This window comes from Acanthisitta chloris, unplaced genomic scaffold (genome assembly GCF_000695815.1).
Source record: "Acanthisitta chloris isolate BGI_N310 unplaced genomic scaffold, ASM69581v1 scaffold12846, whole genome shotgun sequence".
Taxonomy (NCBI): Eukaryota; Metazoa; Chordata; class Aves; order Passeriformes; family Acanthisittidae; genus Acanthisitta; species Acanthisitta chloris.
In genome coordinates, this window is record NW_008677703.1 from 11,554 (window position 1) to 29,453 (window position 17,900).

The 17,900-nt window shown below is 42.7% G+C and overlaps 1 protein-coding gene across 1 annotated transcript in view; it reads left to right on the plus strand.

Annotated features, from left to right (window-relative positions):
- The window catches only part of ADAMTS17 (ADAM metallopeptidase with thrombospondin type 1 motif, 17), a 163,322-nt gene that overhangs the window by 2,801 nt on the left and 142,621 nt on the right, over positions 1 to 17,900 (plus strand). Inside the window, exon 2 of the mRNA XM_009076620.1 lies at positions 11,662 to 11,834. Coding sequence (XP_009074868.1) covers positions 11,662 to 11,834 — 173 coding nt within the window. The remainder of the gene's footprint in view (positions 1 to 11,661; positions 11,835 to 17,900) is intronic.

Here is a 17,900-nt window from a genome sequence, read left to right on the forward strand (position 1 = left end):
TCCCAAGGGTCTAAGCCAATCTTCTTTCTGATTCTGTGAGCATGAAATCTTGGTTCTGGTTAGAGTTACAGATCCCTTATGTCTCTTTTTAGAGAAAACATCAGAATTCAGCACCAGTCAGGTTTCCCAGCCAAGTTCTGTAGGTGCTGCAGCTCTGTGGTCGTAGAAAATGCATTACTAAGTTCTTACCCTGTAAAATAAGACAACCATTAAAGCCAATCTTCTTTCTGATTCTGTGAGCATGAAATCTTGGTTCTGGTTAGAGTTACAGATCCCTTATGTCTCTTTTTAGAGAAAACATCAGAATTCAGCACCAGTCAGGTTTCCCAGCCAAGTTCTGTAGGTGCTGCAGCTCTGTGGTCGTAGAAAATGCATTACTAAGTTCTTACCCTGTAAAATAAGACAACCATTAGTTAAAAGCTGAATTGAACCAAAGTCAGTGCAGGAAATCTGCCTCATCCTTTGGCCACTGGATCTTTTGACCTTCTGTGTAGGGTCAGGGTGCTGCTTGGCCTTGGCAGAACTGAAATTCCCTCCCTGTGAAGAAGGACTAGAGGAAGGAAACTGGGGAGACATTGGGTAATTAATTATGTGGTATCAAAAAAGCAAAGAGGAGGTGAGTGAGTACAAAGGTGTCATAACTGTAAATAGAAGACACTGCAAGGGGGCACTGAAAAAAAAGTGTCTCCAGTAGCACCTACTGCTTCCTGAAGGCTCCTGGGGATCCACTCCATGCTGCTCTTCCCCACTTTGTCCAAAGGGAATGTGAATAGACCCCACAGTTGTTGTGATCCTCCCCTGCAAGCTTTGTCCTCCTCAGGCTGCCCCAGAGGAGACTGACAGGCAGATCCTGAGCTTGGGAGGCCTCATGGCATGGGCTGGGTGACTCCTTCGTCTGATGTGATTGCACTTAAACCTCTGTGTCAGCAAAAGGAGTTGCCTCTCTGTTAGGTTCCTGATCCATGGACAGACTGAGGAACTAGAATTTCCTCCTGTAAGGAAAGTTGTTGAAATTCTTCATGTTTGCTGGGCTGAGAGCACACGTGCACACACACAGACATGTGCACACACATACACAGCACATGCTGCTCCCAGAGCTCAGCTCATGCCAGGCCACATGTGCAGAGTGTGTACTTGAGTTCTGGGGCAGAAAGGCACTGACAGTCTGATGTGAAATGTATTTGAGGCTGTGCATATTGTTCTGTGATGGATTTTTCCCTACCTGCTGCTAACTGAGGGGCTAAGCTAGGGTTGTACTTGGAGCATGGGCTTGGAGATGAGGATAGCTTTAGTCCCTCCCACAGCAGGTTAGCAAGGAAAATCTGGGACTGTGCAGTTCCCTGCCTTGCCCTGGGATCACACAGGAGTCTGCAAAGCAGTTGGGAACAGAATTCCTATCCCTTGGGTGCCCATTCTTTGTGCTGAGCACAGTTTGCTGTGCCAGAGAGGGAGCCAAGCCCCTACTGCTGCACCACGGGGAGTGCTGCTCACTCCTGCAAACAGCCTCTGCTCCAAGTAGCTGTGTCATAAAATAATGGAATTGCTCATGGGCTTTGCCACTTAAAGGCAGACTCCTGAATGTTTTCCATTGTTGAGGGAAAGAAATGTAAGTCATGGCTGTTAATAGGCTTAGCACGTTAACGACCTAATTGACTCCTGTCTGGTTTGGATTAACTTTCGTGCACAAGGAGTTTAGAAACAAAAAAAATTAATCCTCTCTACACACAAAAGGTTCATTCCTAATGAAATTGTGTGGAAATGATGATCTAGGGGTGTGCTTCCAGAGTTTCTCCTGGGAAAAGGTCTGTTTGCTATGGTACTCACCAACATCAGAGTGAAGGACGGATCAGATTTGTACTAGAAGTTGTTTTTCGCTGGTTTGTAATTTGGCTCACCCAGGCTAAAACTTGGCAGGAAGGAATGCAGGTTGTAAATACATGGGGAGTATTCCTGTGCTAGACATTTTAGGTACAAGTCCTGTATTGTGGAATGACAGACAGAAAAATACATGTCTGTGTAAATACAAGATAAACCAAGTATTGCACATTCTTGGACATTTTCCAGTCCTTTGCTGCTGTTCTTGTGTTTTCTGAACACACAAGAATCACCTCTATACATGCTTTCTTCTTAAAATTTTGTAATTCAGTGGCAACTGGCATAATCTGGAGTGTTTGGGAGTCAAATCAAATACAAAGCATCAGGTGCTGAATTTGTAATTGTAGTTATTGATGGTGTCAGAAGAATTTAAACAAGGCTAAATTGCTCAATGGCAAATTTCCTGTGATACATGAACTTAATTGCTTGTAAAACAAAGATGCTTGGTGATGTAATGACTTGTGTGAGTACTTGGAGGAGGAGGAGGAAAACAAAATGAACTGAATCAGGAAGTGCTGCTGAGGTGATGGAGGGCACAGCTTTCCAAGGGCATTGTCCCTGTGGTCCAGGCAGGAGTGTGACATTTTCCCTGCAGACCTCAGCCATGGGAGAGGGAAGTGCTGAACAGTTCCTTGGGGCTAGGTAATGCATTCAGGCTGGTTTGATAAGTGGTGGTTAAAATCTCTAAAACAATTCCTTTAGTCGAAGTGGTGTAACATGTCCTACAGCACTCAAAATTATTTTTAGAGCTGCAGGAGAACTTTGTGGGAGCCAAATTTCTCCTGGAATAATCTGTATAAGAGGATTAATCTGACTGTAGTCAGGAATGGGAAAGTGCTTAAGGTTTTGCATGACTGGATCCTTGAGATTTGAACCTGAAAATGTCTACTAATGGGTTAAAAAAAATCCCAGGGCTGATGTTTTAATTCCTTTGTTTAAATTCTGAAGTGCTCCAGCAGCAAAGGAGGGATCCCATCACCATGGGCCAGGTGCTATTGTTAGTCATATGATATGTGAATTTTTATCACCTGTCATCCAGCTAGAGAAAGAGTTCAACTCACAATGCACATTTCTGCTCAGGCATGAACATGAGCCCCTGTGAGGCAAACAGAAAACCTATTAAAAGGTTTCCAGGTGCATATGCAGTGAGAGGGAAGGAAGGAAAGGTTGGGTTTCACTTGCTCTGGAGCATGGTGTCATGAGGAACATGGGAAACAGCTTCACACCAGGGATGTGAAACACTTCCCTGCTCTCATCTCTAGACACTGGGCTGCATCTGGGTACAAACCTCTATCACACACTGCTCTGATTTTACAGACAGAGCTTGACAACTTTCTTGTCAAAGGTCTTGGACTAGAGGACTTTGTGGAGAGAGAGTGAAGTTATAGGGAGTTTTATTTGTAGGTCTTAATACACAGAAGTAAGGATTCTGTACAGATGAGCCAGGCAGGAGGGAAAGATCTCTTTAAATGCATCATACATGATTTTGGTAGTGCCTGATGCCTTGTAGCTAAGAATGGGGATAGAAAATGCCTGAGACAGAACTTCTTTCATTGCCCTGTCTCTCTGTGACCCTGTAATACATGCAATAAAGCTGTTTCCATGTGACAATATCCACTACAACCTCAGCTGCAGAAAGTGGGTATAGTTATGTTAATTACCATGGAACAACAGTAATTAAACTAATTTGCTGAGATTTTGGACACATTTTGCATGTTTTCCATGCCATCACAGTCTATGGAGAGGAAAAATTTCATCTTTTCTTGGTTTTGGGAGAATATCAATGTTAAAGACAGAATCAGACCATGTTATGAAAGCACAAGCATCTCTTCTAACCATGTCTACAACTTTCTGTTTCTTTGGGAAAAAATAAGTTCTGTACTAACTTTCCTGAAGGTCTCCAGTGATGTATTAAAGTCTCCTTACATAGAAGGGATTTGATATAAAATACAGTCCAGGAGCATGAGAGAGAGCAGCTTGTCTTTGGAGGGAAGGTTGTTATTTCATGTTTATGATACAGACCTCATAAATTACTCTTAAATGTGGGTTTGCTTTAAACCCTTTTGTCAGCTTAAACGAACCAGTTTTCCTTTCATGCAAATGTGCTGCACATACAGTGAAATAACAGGAGGGTCAGCATTTTAATTCACAAAATAATAATGTGTTCCTTCTCTGTGCAGTTGCTTCTCTACCTGTTTTAAAAATCTATCAAGGCTGATAATGATTTAGATGAGTGCTAGTGTGCAGGTATCAAATGCTGGGAATGCTTTCCCTGAACAGGTATAAATCCTAAACACATGTTACTGCTACGTTGCATTTCCCCATCTTTAATCATTGTCTCTTAGCTGTGTTTTCTCTGCAGGTTTGACTTGGCCTGAAAGAGCAGTTGTTATGGCCAAAAACATGTGCACTAAAAATAGAGAGATGTAATGCAACCTGTATTAGTCCATATTAGGAAGCAGCTGTTGGAGAATTAAAGCAGAATTTCAACAATGGGCTCCACAGAAGGTGTAATGTGATGAAGTGTTTGCAAGCATAGAAGTATTCCCTGTATCAGAAACTCCATGCTTTACCCATGGGAGTGTGTCTCACTTGTGTGGATAAATCCCTTGGTTTTTCCAGGTCCCTGGTCTTCCAAATGGGGAGTCTGGGTTTTCCCTGTCAGTGTGTGATTGTTTCCTTATGGCTGATAAACAGCCTTTTGGAGCAATCTGACATCCAGAAGTGTCCTTTTCCATCACATGTGGCAAGTGAAGTTTTATTGCCTCTTTGTTCTGGATGAATCCTTCAGTGAGGGCAGTGAAGAGAACATGGAGCAGAACATGACCTGCTGTCAAGGTGCAGAAGAGACACATAAAGAGGATGTGTAAATACATGTAGTGAATGGATTTCTTCCCCTTCCAGAGCTGTACTGCTCCTTCACTTGGTTCCTAATGAAACTTAGTGCTGGTTTCCATTGGAACCAGATGAAGTCTAAACTGGCAGGTAGTAATGAGCTCAGTTGTCCAGTGTACACTGTCCTTGTTCATGGATGTTCATGGATATTTCAGTGGTCATTCTGGCTAGAGAAGCAGACAGGTGACTCCAGGGAGACTAAGGTACATTGCTCACCTTTTAGCTGCTTTTATTTCTTCCACATTATCATTATCCACAGCTCAATCCATGCTCCCCATGCCGCCTTCTGTACCACTGAATTGTCATATCTATCTGCCAGGAGTGAGCTGTTGTTTCTAGCTGGATGGAAAGCCCACAGGGAGTGTGTCCTTTTCAAAGGGACTGAGTGCACATAATTCAGGAGGTGGCAGTCTCTGAAATCCTGGTGACAGATTGAGCCAGTGAGCAGATAGAGATCATCATGCTCATCCTGGTCTGTCTCACAGACCTGCCATTAATGACAAAGTCCTGATGTGTCGTGTTGACAACTGAGTGTGTTTTGCAGAAGAATAAGATTTTAACTGATGTGTCCAAACCACAGACTAACTTGGATAACAGTCCTTGCAATAAAACCTCCATGGTGTTTTGAGATGCAGCACAGAGTTCATGGCTTTTGTCTCAAGTTCTTGTTTTGCTGCTGTGCCAGAGAAATAGTCATGGACTTGTGATTTGGTATGAAAGTGGCTGTTTGTTTTAAAAAAGGAAAACAACAAAAACACCCCAAAGCAAAACAAAACCATTTTTGGAAGGAGAATTAGAGAATGATGGATCATTCTACTGTGCAGTAGTTTTTCCTACCAGTTGATGTATTTTGTCTGCCATTGTAGTCAGAAAGAAATTGGAGATGCAATTCTGTAGGACAAGCCATTAAAAATGAGAGGACACCTCTCAGTCTGTAATCTGTTGTGATTTGAATGAGCAACCATTTGTAATTCCAGGACTTCAGGCAACCCACTGGCATCAGCTGGCTGTGGTAAATCTGAAATTGCAGACTTTTGATGGATGAGTGTAAGGGACAATCCTTGTGCTGCATCCTGACAGAGGTAAAGGGAGCTCCATGTTTCCATGGCTGGAAATAGATTGGACAGTGCTGGATGTGGCAACAGCTCCAGTTTCCTTCTTCTCAGTTTCCTTCTTCAGCATCCAGGAACGTCTGTTCTGAGGTGGATATCACAGGACAGATGTCAAGGGTGGATACCACAGGAAAAGTGTCAAGGAAGCAGCTGTGTGGAGCAAAGCCCTTGGAGCTGGTGTGGTTGTTTTTTAAAATACTGTAGTGTATTTCTCTTGATGTTTTTAAGTAAAAAACACTCTTTTTTTGGTGTTTCAACCCACCACCCCTTGATCTCAATTCAAACTGAGAAGGAATCCTGCCTGTATTCTGGTTAGGTGTTGCTTTTGCTCTGGTTCTGGGATGTAGATGCTGCTGCTGATTTCCAGTTGCTGTTTCACTTCCTTCCTGGGCTGCCCCTTACACCTTTCCTTCTTGATTTGAAATGAAATCAAGTCATTATGCTAGATGTGAACATTTCTTTGAAGTGAGTGCAGTGTCTAGGTGAAATAACAATGCCCAAGAAACACAGATGACGTACCATGATTTTTCAAACACAGAGTTGATAGCCAGACACAGGATAGAGGGGTATTTGTATCCTTTTACAGGTACCATGGAAATTTTGTGGCATCCTGTCCCTCATACTAAGATAATTCAGCAAACTTGACATATGGTTTGAGGCTAAGTAGTAAGCATAGACCTCAGGGACTTCCTTTCTTTAATTTCTAGACTTGGTCTGTGTGCAGGATCTTTCTTTTCTCTCTGTTTTGCATGGAGGGGTGATGATTAGGTGAAACTAATAAAACCTAGTATGTGTACCAGTGAAAGGTACTCTAGAAACTCCTGGGGCATAGGGAATGCTCATTTTAGCTCTTTACCCTCCTTTTTATGTCACTGAAGTAACAGCACATGGCAAAACAGAGCTTGCCTTCCAACAGGGACATATAGAGATATTAAAGAGGTCATGAGAGGAAGAAAATTCTCAGAGAGTTCCTGAGAAAGAACTGGAGAGAATTTTTAAGGCAGCGATAGAAAAGTGCTTCTAGGGAGAAATCTGGCCTTGCAGGAAGGACTCTGCAATTTTACTTTTATTTGTGGCTGCATCCAGGAACTGTCAGTCGGTTTAACTAGAATGAGGTAGCTAAAATTACAAAGGGAAAGATTAGGGAGGAAAAAAACAAAGTGGAAGGCTATAGGAGAAGAGGTTGCTTTTCAGATGAGTCTGGGAAATACTGTTGGAAGGGAGTTAGGAGGAACAGGAAGGGACTGTGCAGTTACAGCAAGAATCTGCCAAAAGCCAGACAGTGCTAGACAGTGCTTTTGGTGTGTAATAGGAAAAGGTCATTTGGGGCGGTTGCTTTGGAATTGTACATCTGTTGAGTTGCCATAAAAAGCACTGAACGTAAGGAGTTTTCTACTGAGGCTTCAGAAGGGCTCTGTTGTGCTTCTAATCTCAGTAGGGACTGTGTTTTTTCCATTCTGAGAAAGATTTCAAAGACTTCTGGGCTGCAGAATGTGATACAATCCTGTTGCTTAGCAGGTGACTAGCCAAGGAAAGGTAAGAGCCTGTAAAGAAAAGCCACTAATGAGCTTGTGCAGTGTTACATCCATTTTATACTGAGGATCTGGGAGTGGATTGCCCTTCTCCATTCACCTAACAGGCCTGAATTTTGTGGAACTTTTGGCCAGATACTGTGTAACACACTGTCAAAGTGACTGGCAAAGGAGTAATGTCCCTTGTGCCTAGTCACCTGCAGCATATATGTGCAGTGTTGTAGATTGACTGTTTCAGCTCATATTTCATGTGAAATTCTCTGACCTCTTAAGCAGGGAACACCTGACTCCTAAAATAGTGTGCAGTTTGGTTTTTTGTGCTCCCCACAATGTAAACTCCTCTGACAGGCTCCTGCCTATGGTTTATGGCCTCTTATGCCTTCACACTAACACTTAACATCTGCACCACAAAATTTGTAACATCAGTTTGTTCAAATAAAGAATCCACCAAGCATTTAATCCTTGTTGTAATGGCTGATGTTTATTTTAGTTTGGGGTTTCATGTACTCATGGAGGGATTCTCTGCCCATGGTCTATAAATCTTGCAGGGCAGGAGGGAGACTTCTCTGTGCTGGTTTGTTCCTGAAGTGAGGCTCTAGGGATGGGGTTGTTTTTTTGGATGCCTCCATAAAGTTAACTCACCTCAGGTATGAGTTGCAGATGCATTTAATGAGGATTTTTACTGTTGGTTCTTCTATATCAAATGTCTGTGATATGGGATATGTGTATTTCCTTCCTATTTGTGATGGTCCATCCATGAAAATGGTTTGTTTTCTCCATGTGCTTGATCATGCTGGAAAAAGTTTTGCATGTGTGGTAGGCAGGAAGGTGCAAAGAGTAACCCCCTGCAGGGACAGAAAGGATAAAGGAAAGTTATCCTATGGAGAAGCTACAAACTTAAAAAGGGAAAGGAAAAGGGGACACACACTCCTGTGTTCAAGTAGTTCTGTTGCTGTGCCTTACCTGTTCTGGAGAGTACATCAGTGACCACCTGAGCTCTTTGTGGGCTCCCTTGTTGGCTGTTTCAAGTGCAGGCATTGTCCAATTACACTTGGACAATGTGAGGGTAAGAGTAAGAGCCCAGGTTCTCTAGGTTAGGTCACTTTGGCTGTGTTTCCAGGCAAGCCTGTGTGGTGGTAGTTTTCCACACACAACCTCTAATCCCTACCACTTGGTGGAAAGCAGCCAATGCAGAGCTTCAAGCAAAACTCAAGGAGGAATGGGGGCCAAAGGCTTTGTGTGAACCAAGACTACCCAGCAATTTGCCAGGAGTCCCTCTATGCTGCTGCTCTCCAGAAATCACACCTTGCAGAGCTCTGTGCAGCTGCTTTCTGCACAGAGGTGCTGTGTGGGATTGGCAAAGCTTTGCCAATTCCTTCATCTGCCTCTGGAGGAGGGACCATGCTGGCAATCCCATGGCAGATGACCATGGTGTGACCTCTTCTCTCTGGAGTGCAAGCTGCAGTCTAGCATAGGGGATTCCTCATCCAACACAAGTGTCTTCTTTTTCACCAAAAAGGAGGTTTTTGAAGTGAAAACCCAGAGTACTCCCAATATTAGCCCCCCCATAAGAGCAACTTCTTCATAGGTAGGAGATTTACACCAGCTGAAAACTTTTAATTTATTAGGGAATTATCAAAATAAGAATTTGATGGGGAAGTGCTGCTGTTTCCAGGAAGTTTCTAATTACTAGCAGCAAACCCAAAAATTCAATGTTCTTTCTGGAATAATTTGCCTTCTCTTTCTTTTTCTCTTCTTTCTCCTTAGTATATAAATGATGACTTGAAGACCTGCAGGGGAAGATGTGCTGCTGTGCAGAGGGAGGGTTGGGTGGCTGAATGGAATGGAATGAATAAACAAACACACAAACATGAGAGCTTTTCCACAGAAGTTTGGTAAAATGATGGTAAAATGGAAGTGTTTAAGAGGTGTCTGGATCTGGTGCTGAAGGATCTGATTTAGGGTTCAGGGATTACAGCAATGACAGGTTAATGGTTGGACTTGATGATCTTAGAGGGCTCTTCCAGTCTTGATGGTTCTGTGATTCTATGATCTCCGTTTCATAGTTGGCAAATGAAAGGTGCATTCAGCTTCCCTTCTTGCTGGTATAGTCAGTCCTGTTTATTCTATTGCCTTTCCAAAGCACTTAGAAGCACAGAGATCTCCCACTCTGGGGCAGCTTTGTCATGATTGTGCACTTTTGTGTAGCTTTCCTGCACTCCATACAAAACAAACCTTGAAACTTAGTTATTTTTCTCTCTGCTGTTGGCATGTAGCTTCCATTATTTATGAGCACTCCACATTTTCATGTTTTTTTGCTTGTCCATAGGCTCCTGTCTGTCTCTTTAGACCCAGGGGGATATTTCCAAACTCTTTTTCAAAAGATTTAAATCAAATTTCATGGTTGTTTTCTCAGTTTAAAATATGTACCAAGTGTTGACAGTTGATGCCTTGGGCAGAAAAGCACGTGCAGAGCTACACTGGATGACTGCTTGGAGTTGGGAGATGGGATGGACATGTGCAAATGTGCATATTGACAGGACAGAAAGTGTATGAATGAGTGAAGGCAGGGAGTCCATTTCAGGTGGGTTTTGGGGGGCTTAAAGCTGGTGGAGTTTGTCCTCCTGAATACAGTCAGGGAAAACTGAGGATCTGGATGCACGTGCATTTACCAGCCTGGGAAAGAAGGGAAATTCAAGCTGAATTATGTAAGGAAGCTGGTAAACAGGCTGTGGAAAATCAGGATCAGGGAACACTGAGCTCTGCCTGCTGCAGAATGGTGCTTTGCTCAGAGAGGGGCTCAAGTTATAGCCACAGAAAATTCACAAGTGATTCTCTGCTCTGGGAAAGGGGCAGCACATGTAGTGTGGCCTGAGAGGTGTCTGTCTGATCAACTATTACTGTCTATCCACTGTCACTTTTGCACTGAATGTCATGTTTATGCTGTTTTGGGACCTGTTGTGTGTTCTGCTCCCTTGCTCATAGGGAAAAAACTCAGCCTTAATACCAGTGTGAAGATCTTATCCATAGTATATCACAGGCTGAGCAGCAAGCAGAGATAATTCCAGTGAATCTTGGCAGTTTGTTTCTTATTGCAACAATAAATTTGTTTTAATGACTTCATTTGCTTTTCTTTCATTTTACAATTGAAAACATGAACACATTTTTTGTGACTGCAATCAAGTGAGTAGATTCAGGTTCAGATCTGAACTTAATTTCTCCTTTGTTCATGCCTCAGCTGCTTTGCACATCTGCCTTTGAGCTGTGAAACACATTTCACCTTTTGGTTCAGAGGAAGACATATTACAAATACATTAGTCCCTCACTTTGGAGGAAGGGAGGGTTCACTTCTGTGTTTTAATTTTTGTGTTAATGGTAGCTGACCAGTGCTTCACATTTTAGTCCTTAAAATGGGTCCTTGTCACAGGTTCTTGGAAGTTCATGAAAGATCTGCTGGTGTAGGGAGTCTCCTGTTCTGAGGTCACATACCCCAGTAAAGAGGCATATGAGCTCTGCTCATAGGTGGCCACTGACCACAGCTGCTGGTGCTGCTGCTCATGCCAACAGCAATAAATGAGCAAAGAAAGCTTGAGGAGGTCTTATCTAACCTGACCTTCTGCACTTCTGGGTTTCAGCCAGGAACTTCTGCAGTTGGCCAATAACAAGTGTTCCAAAACAATCTGACTTAATTTAAAAATGTTTGAGACTATCTTGTGTTCTGTTCCATTGCTCTAGTAGTGCTGGTAGCAGGTAAAAATGCAACTGATGGAAATACTGACTCCAGGAATATCTTACAACTTCCCTGGCTAGGGAGAACCTGCAGAGTCTAGAGTGTACATTGCATCCCAAGGCACAATTTCCTATCCTGAAGTTTTCTTCAACAGACTTTTCCTTAATTAGCACTTGTTCCATTATAGTGGAATGTTACTCCTTTCACAAGCAATATTTCCAATTTCTGACATTTTTTGCAGCACCATGACTTCTTGGTTTGTATTGCAGTTAATCTTCTGCTTTTCTGACATTCTATTTTCCCACCTTCTTTCCTATTTGCACATAATCTGGTACTCTCATATAAATCTGCACACAGAGGTGTAGCTGCAATGGAACGTCTTGGTTTCTTGTTTTAATGAGCAAAGAACACTTAAATTCCAGGTTATTGCAGCCTGAGTGTGCACAAGGATGTTTGTGCACAGGGTTTAAATGTTTCATTATGATCTGCCAGCCTTAAGAAGTATTTTGACTTTCAGAAAAGAAGAGACAAAAGAAAATGAAATCAACCAGTGACTGGAGGGAGAGACGAAATGCGATTCGACTTACCAATGAGTACACGGTGGAAACTCTGGTGGTGGCAGATGCTGATATGGTCCAATACCACGGGGCAGAGGCTGCCCAGAGATTCATCCTCACAGTTATGAACATGGTAAGTAGGCACTTCATTCTCAAAAGAAAGAGCAAGAGTAAACAAATGTCTAGGGTAGGTTAAAGCTGGCTCACTTGACAGCTGAAATGGGGAACTGTTTTGACCTTGAGGTGTGAGGAAAGGTTTTGGTTTTCTTGTGTTATGTGCCTCTTCTTCCCCATCTGTGTGATTCCTGGTATTTGCCTAAGGACATCACAATAAAAACTCTTTTGGCAAGTTTTCGGTTAGGACATAATTATTCAGGTATTCTACTATGTTTTTGGTGCCTTGGAAGAGTATCCCAGAGGGGATGTGATGTTTCTTGGGTTCCTAAAGATTTCTGTGGCATACCTGTTTCATAAGAGATATTTCTCTGTGAATCATTGTCACAGGCAGGCAGAGTGTTCCTGAAGCAGCAGTCACACTGATTTCAAGCAGAAAACCTGGCTTTAAGTCCAAAGTGCTTATATCTCTGATTTTCACATAATGAAAATGGCTGCTGCCCTGGATGTACAAAGCATGACAGACTTACCACCAACCTGCCAGCTGATCCCATTCTTTTTACCCAGAACCTCTGAAGGGGTGCTGATCATACCCATGAATAGTTGATGGAGTTGGGCTTTAGAAGCATTCTAGAAATTCTGCAGAGAATCTGCCAGGAGTTAGGAAAGCCTTTGGAAACTGCAAGCTCACATGAAGTGTGGGTGTTAATTTGTTAGCTGTCCTTGTGGTGAAGCCTTCTGTCTCAGCTGATAAGGGGACACAAAGCCTCTCCCAGTGAATGCTCCCTCACTCAGCTGTTGGCAGAGCCAATAAAGAGATAATGGCTAAATTGGACATGGAAATGGAAAGTTCTGCTTGGAGATGGCAGGGGTCCTTCCAGAGGCATTTGCACAAGGAAGTCTTGGGGAAAACTGTTCCTCTGCCCATGCTATTGTAACATCTAGGAACAGTTCATTCTCCTGACTGTGGCTCTGTTGTTGCTCATGAGCTGCAAATTGGCTTGGAAAAAACCAACAGGTCGTAACAGTAATTGACTGGTCATGCTTCCCAGTGAAGAGCTGAGTGATGGATGCTCAGCTGGGACAACAGCTTTTGAAGAGGTCTTGTATTCCTTTGTCAAACACTGAGGGAGCTCTCCTGTAGAGAAATGCTTTGCTGATTAAGCAGGGAGTTTGTTTAACTAGTCTGTTCTGTTAATGAGCTGCTTTTCTGAGTCCCTTCCTCTTCCTTTTGTTTTGCCTTCTGGCTACTGTGACAATGGTCACTTAATGGGGCTTCGTCAGGTCTCTGTAGTTATTTGGATTGGTTTGTAGGAAATGTCTTCTTGCAACAAATCCAGTGATATCACCATTACTTCAGAGTCTACTTACCAAGTTCTTGTTGGATGTGTTTGCTGGGGCCACAGCCCTCCAGCTTTAAATTCACATACCAGGTTTGTAGTGAGCAGGCACAATATAGGTTCAGCTCTGAACAAATGTGCTTCTCAAAGCAATTTTTTTAACTAACAGAAATACATATTTAGATGTAACGTGTCAAGGCTGAGTTTCTTCCTAATGTCACATGCTTGGGACCTCAGGAGGGGTGATGGAAGCTTTGTGTTTGCAGTGGCAACTCAGAGGTTCTCCTAAAATCTGCACTGATTTATCAGTTCTGCTGGGGCTGGGACGTGGCATTGTGGCTGTGAGAGCCTTTCAGACGTGTCTAATCATCTCTTTTGATGATCCTCATGCCAATAGGTCAATGACTTCAGCATAGCCATTAGGAACCTCTGTGCTGCATAGCTTTATCAGCCTGTGAAGATTGTTAGGATTGAGTACACTGATAGGCCGAGTCTTAAACAAAAGATGGATGTGAATCCTGTTGCCTGTCCAGGTTGAGGAGTACTACAGAACATCTCAGCAACATCAGCTTGCCAGGTGTGAATTTATATGTGTGGAGATGTGCTGATAGGTGGGTTGGGTTCTCTAAACCCATTTATTAAACAAAAATTGAAGCTTAGTTTCCAATGGATTTGGCTGATGGACTTTTAAGCTAGGTTCTGATGCTGTAGTGTGAGCTCACCCCTTTATTGGACACTAGAGAGTGCACATGGAAGAGGACTCTTGGATGAGGAACACATTTATGTGACATCTCCTAAGGTGCAAAGTCCAGCTGAAATGATTCCCACTGTTAAGTCATTGCTCCTAGAGGCTCACCCATGTGAGTTTTTTCTGATGTCTGATAGGATTTGAATTTAGCTTTTCAGTCTTCAGAGGAGCTGTGACAGACTCTCCTTTGGGCACCTACATTTGTAGGAACATAGCATCTTTCAGGCCTTTACTTCTCCAAGGAAACTGATTGTGGGTGACTGGCAAGACCAGAAGATAGTGAGGAATAATAATAGGCATTATTATAATGACATAGATAGCGTCATTGCATAAATCCTTTATTCTTTAAAAAAAGGTGAAATTTAAGGAAATCAAAGGAGATTTTAATGTTCCATTTGCCATATGAAAGCTGATCCTCATCCCAGCAAAAGAGGCTGAAGAATAATTCAGAAAACTTATTCAGAACAGAGATATTTATGTGGTTCAGGTAGTTCTTTGCCAAACTCTTGACTCTGCCACCCACTTTGGGTAGTGCCTGACCCAGCCACAGTGAATCTTTGTGTGGCAGTTTCTAGTCTGTAAAACTGTGGAATGAGGAATAGCACAGCCCTAAGTCCTTAAAGCAAACTCTTACACCCTTCTGTGGTGCAGACCTGGTTGTCCTCGATGTGATGGTGCAAGTGAAGGTCTCCTGACTGGTTGGGACCTTTGTTCCCTCTCAGCCTGCGGTGGCTGTTAGCTGGGGGACAGGATTTGCCCCATGATATTAGGCAGTGCTTATTCAGCTATACTGCAGGATGGCAGGCTGCCTCTAAAAGAAACCAGAATGTTAATTTTGGCTTGGATGCTTGAATTTAAGCAAATAGAACATTACTGGTCAGGGGTATATTAACTTAACTCCTCTCTGTAAGCCATTACGTTTACTGTCAAACCACAAAACAAGCATTAAGAGCTCTTATTAATGCATTTTATATTTATAGACATTTTAAATAAAGTGATCTGCTTTAAAGTATTTAATATCTATTTATGTTACAAGAATTTCTGAAGGGAAAAAAGTCAGCATTACAAAATACAGGTTTATTGCTCCCTTGGTAAATGAGAATCTTAGGGGGGAAAAAACCCACCACCCTCCTCTAGAATAACAGCTAAAAAGCACAGCAAACCCGTTTTGGAACCCAGAAATAACAGGTAGTGCTTCATATGGCAAATGCTGTGTTTTTAATGATATTCTGTAGCTCTGACCAACTCCCTGAACAGAGAATAGACTCACATTAAAAGCACTTGGTTTTTGGGAGTGTCATAGGTGAGGTACCAGCTCTTCCATTTACTGAACTAACATTTGAAATGAAGACAGATTTTTCGAAGATCATGGAAGAATTTCCCTCTAAGGTACTCCGTAATGTGTGAGTAGGAACAAGCATGACTCCATGGATTTGAGGTGACTTTTTTTAAGTCACTAGCTCTAAAATTGAATCTTTACTTGTTTTCTGGCAAGGTGTTTGATTCAGCATGATTTTCCAGACAGGTGATAAAGTTGTTGTCAAATGCCACCATGTACATCTGCAGCCTTAGCAAGGGAGTGAGATTATGGTCCATGAGGACATGGACAGGGAGAGATATCAACAGAACTATGGAAATGCAAAACCAGCTGCTTAAATATCAGTGCTGATTTATTTCTCTGTGTTCTACTCCATTGTTACTGAGCTTTTGCACAGTGTTGCAGTGTTTGCATTTCAGTTCTTGTCTCACCTTTGCATCTTTGGATTGAGAGCTTCTCCTGCTCATGCACTCCAGGAGTTTTATGCTTTTTTTCCCCTCTCATTCTTTTCATTTGGAAGACAGGGCAGTAAGACAAAAAGGAGATTCTCTGTCCTCACAGAAGGGAAACTGAACTGGCCTGTACTGTGGCTGGTCTTCATGATTTAGGCTTTCAGCTCTCTGGAGAAAACTGACTCAGATTATTCTGAAGCATATGGTAAATGAGGATGAGACCCTTTGGAAAGTTCTATCCATGGCTGAACTGTAGTTAGTGATGAGGAGTGACTGCTTTCAGCCAGGACCTGAACAGCAAGTTGTGAATGTTGGCTCTGTGCAGTTGTGCAGAGCTGACTTTGCAAACCAAGTCCCACCCAGACTGACCCTCTGAGCATTTAGGGACAGAGATGTCTGAATTTCCAAGACCACAACATAGTAATTTAACAGCTGCTTTCTACGAGTTTCTAAAAAAGAGCTGGGTTGGGGGGTTTTTTGCTCCCCTAAGTGCATTTTTGGGGGTTTTGGAATAAATTACAACTGTGGCTTGGTTTTGAGCTTGCCTTTTTCTCAGAGAATCCGTGGAGGAGTAAGTTCCTGTAGTCTGTGTTAGTTCTCCTGCAGCTGTTGCTAAGCCATGCGATTAGTGTGGAAGCTCTTTGCAGCAGCAAGCAGTAACTTGAAGTTAGTGATCTTTTGGATGTCATTAAGAGGGAGAATTCTTATGTTGTTCTTAAGGAATGATACTGCTTTACTCTGTGAAGCCTGATTTTACACTCTTCAGATTGGTTTTCATTTTGGATTTCCCCTCTGAGAGGTTTTTTTTAGGTTAAAGAAGCAGATAAAATCATTTTTATCATGCATGCATTGATGGATTTATATCTCTGTGTTCCTGGGGGCTGGCACATAAAGGCTCCAGAGCTGCCACTGATAATCAGCTCCCTTACCCTGATCTGGAATTTTAATTATGGGAACAGGGACATAAGGGAAAAGGATATAAGTGTTTGATCACTGTCTCCAGATTTCTCTTTTCGCTCCAGCAGCCCCAGGAGAAAGAGTTATGTCAACTGTATCTTATAAAGAGCCATGAATATGTTCTTTCTCATAATGTTTAAAGGAGTAATTTGAAAGCTTGGCCTTAGGTGGGTGTTAGAAATCCTATAGCACTTCTCAAAACAAGTGAAAGACAACCTCAGTAACCTGACTAATGCTTCTGCTGTCCAAATGTCATCCAGCAGCCAAGGCGACGGGAAGGCTCTTGCTTGAGTACAATGCTTAGGGAAGAAAAATAGTCAATTTACCCTCAGGGTTGCTGTTCTGAACTCCAAAACATCTGAAACACACACGTCTCCCTCCCTCCCACCATCCACCTGCAGAGGAAGCTCTTGAGAATTAAAAAAATTAAAATGTTGTAGTTTAGTTCCTCTCTCAGCGCAGTTCCTTATGTCTAGGTTGTGCTTTACGCATGCTGAGGCAGGCCTGGACAGCTTATGGCAAAACTGCTTTTATTCTGCCCCTTCCATGTCAAAGTCATAAGGAGAAAGAAAGGCAGGAGGAATGCAAACAGAGGAGGATGGTCCAGGCTTCAAGCTTTGCTCTTTTCTCTAGGGCATTCTGTGCAGTAAAGCTCTGTCAGTCAGAGAAATGAAGGAGAGAGATGACAGAGACTTTATTCTTGTTCTTCTGCACTTGCCCTTCCATTTTTCCTGTCTGTTTTGTGTGAGTCAGCCATATCTCCTCCTGTTTCCCAAACTCACTCTCTACTTTTGATGACTCATCACAGAGAAGTCAATGCACCATAGATGTTCACCTGTAGCAAGGCAACCACAACACTTCACTCACATTGACCACTTTTCCCATCCCTTCACTTCAGCCTAGTGATCAAGAATCTCCATTTCTCTTCCAGCCAAGCTGCTTTCTGACACTGTGGTGATGTCCTAAACCAGTAATCTCTGCCTTTTGTTCCGTGACAGTGTGTTAGTGGGTTACATGCAGCTGACACTTGTGTTCCCAGCTGCCTTATTTTGTTAAAAGGTTCTAAAATGCCCAAAATATTTTTACTTTTCCCCTGATGGAAGTGGTCACAGCAGCCTCAATGGTGTGATGCAATTCCAGGCTTGAGGAAGGGTGGCCCATGGTACTGGGAGTGGGAAGGGAGGTGTCTGTGAGTCAGTCTCTCTGCTAACGCATGCTGTTCGTGCAGCAGGAAATCTTGAGAACATCTGCAGTAGGAAAACCCATTCCT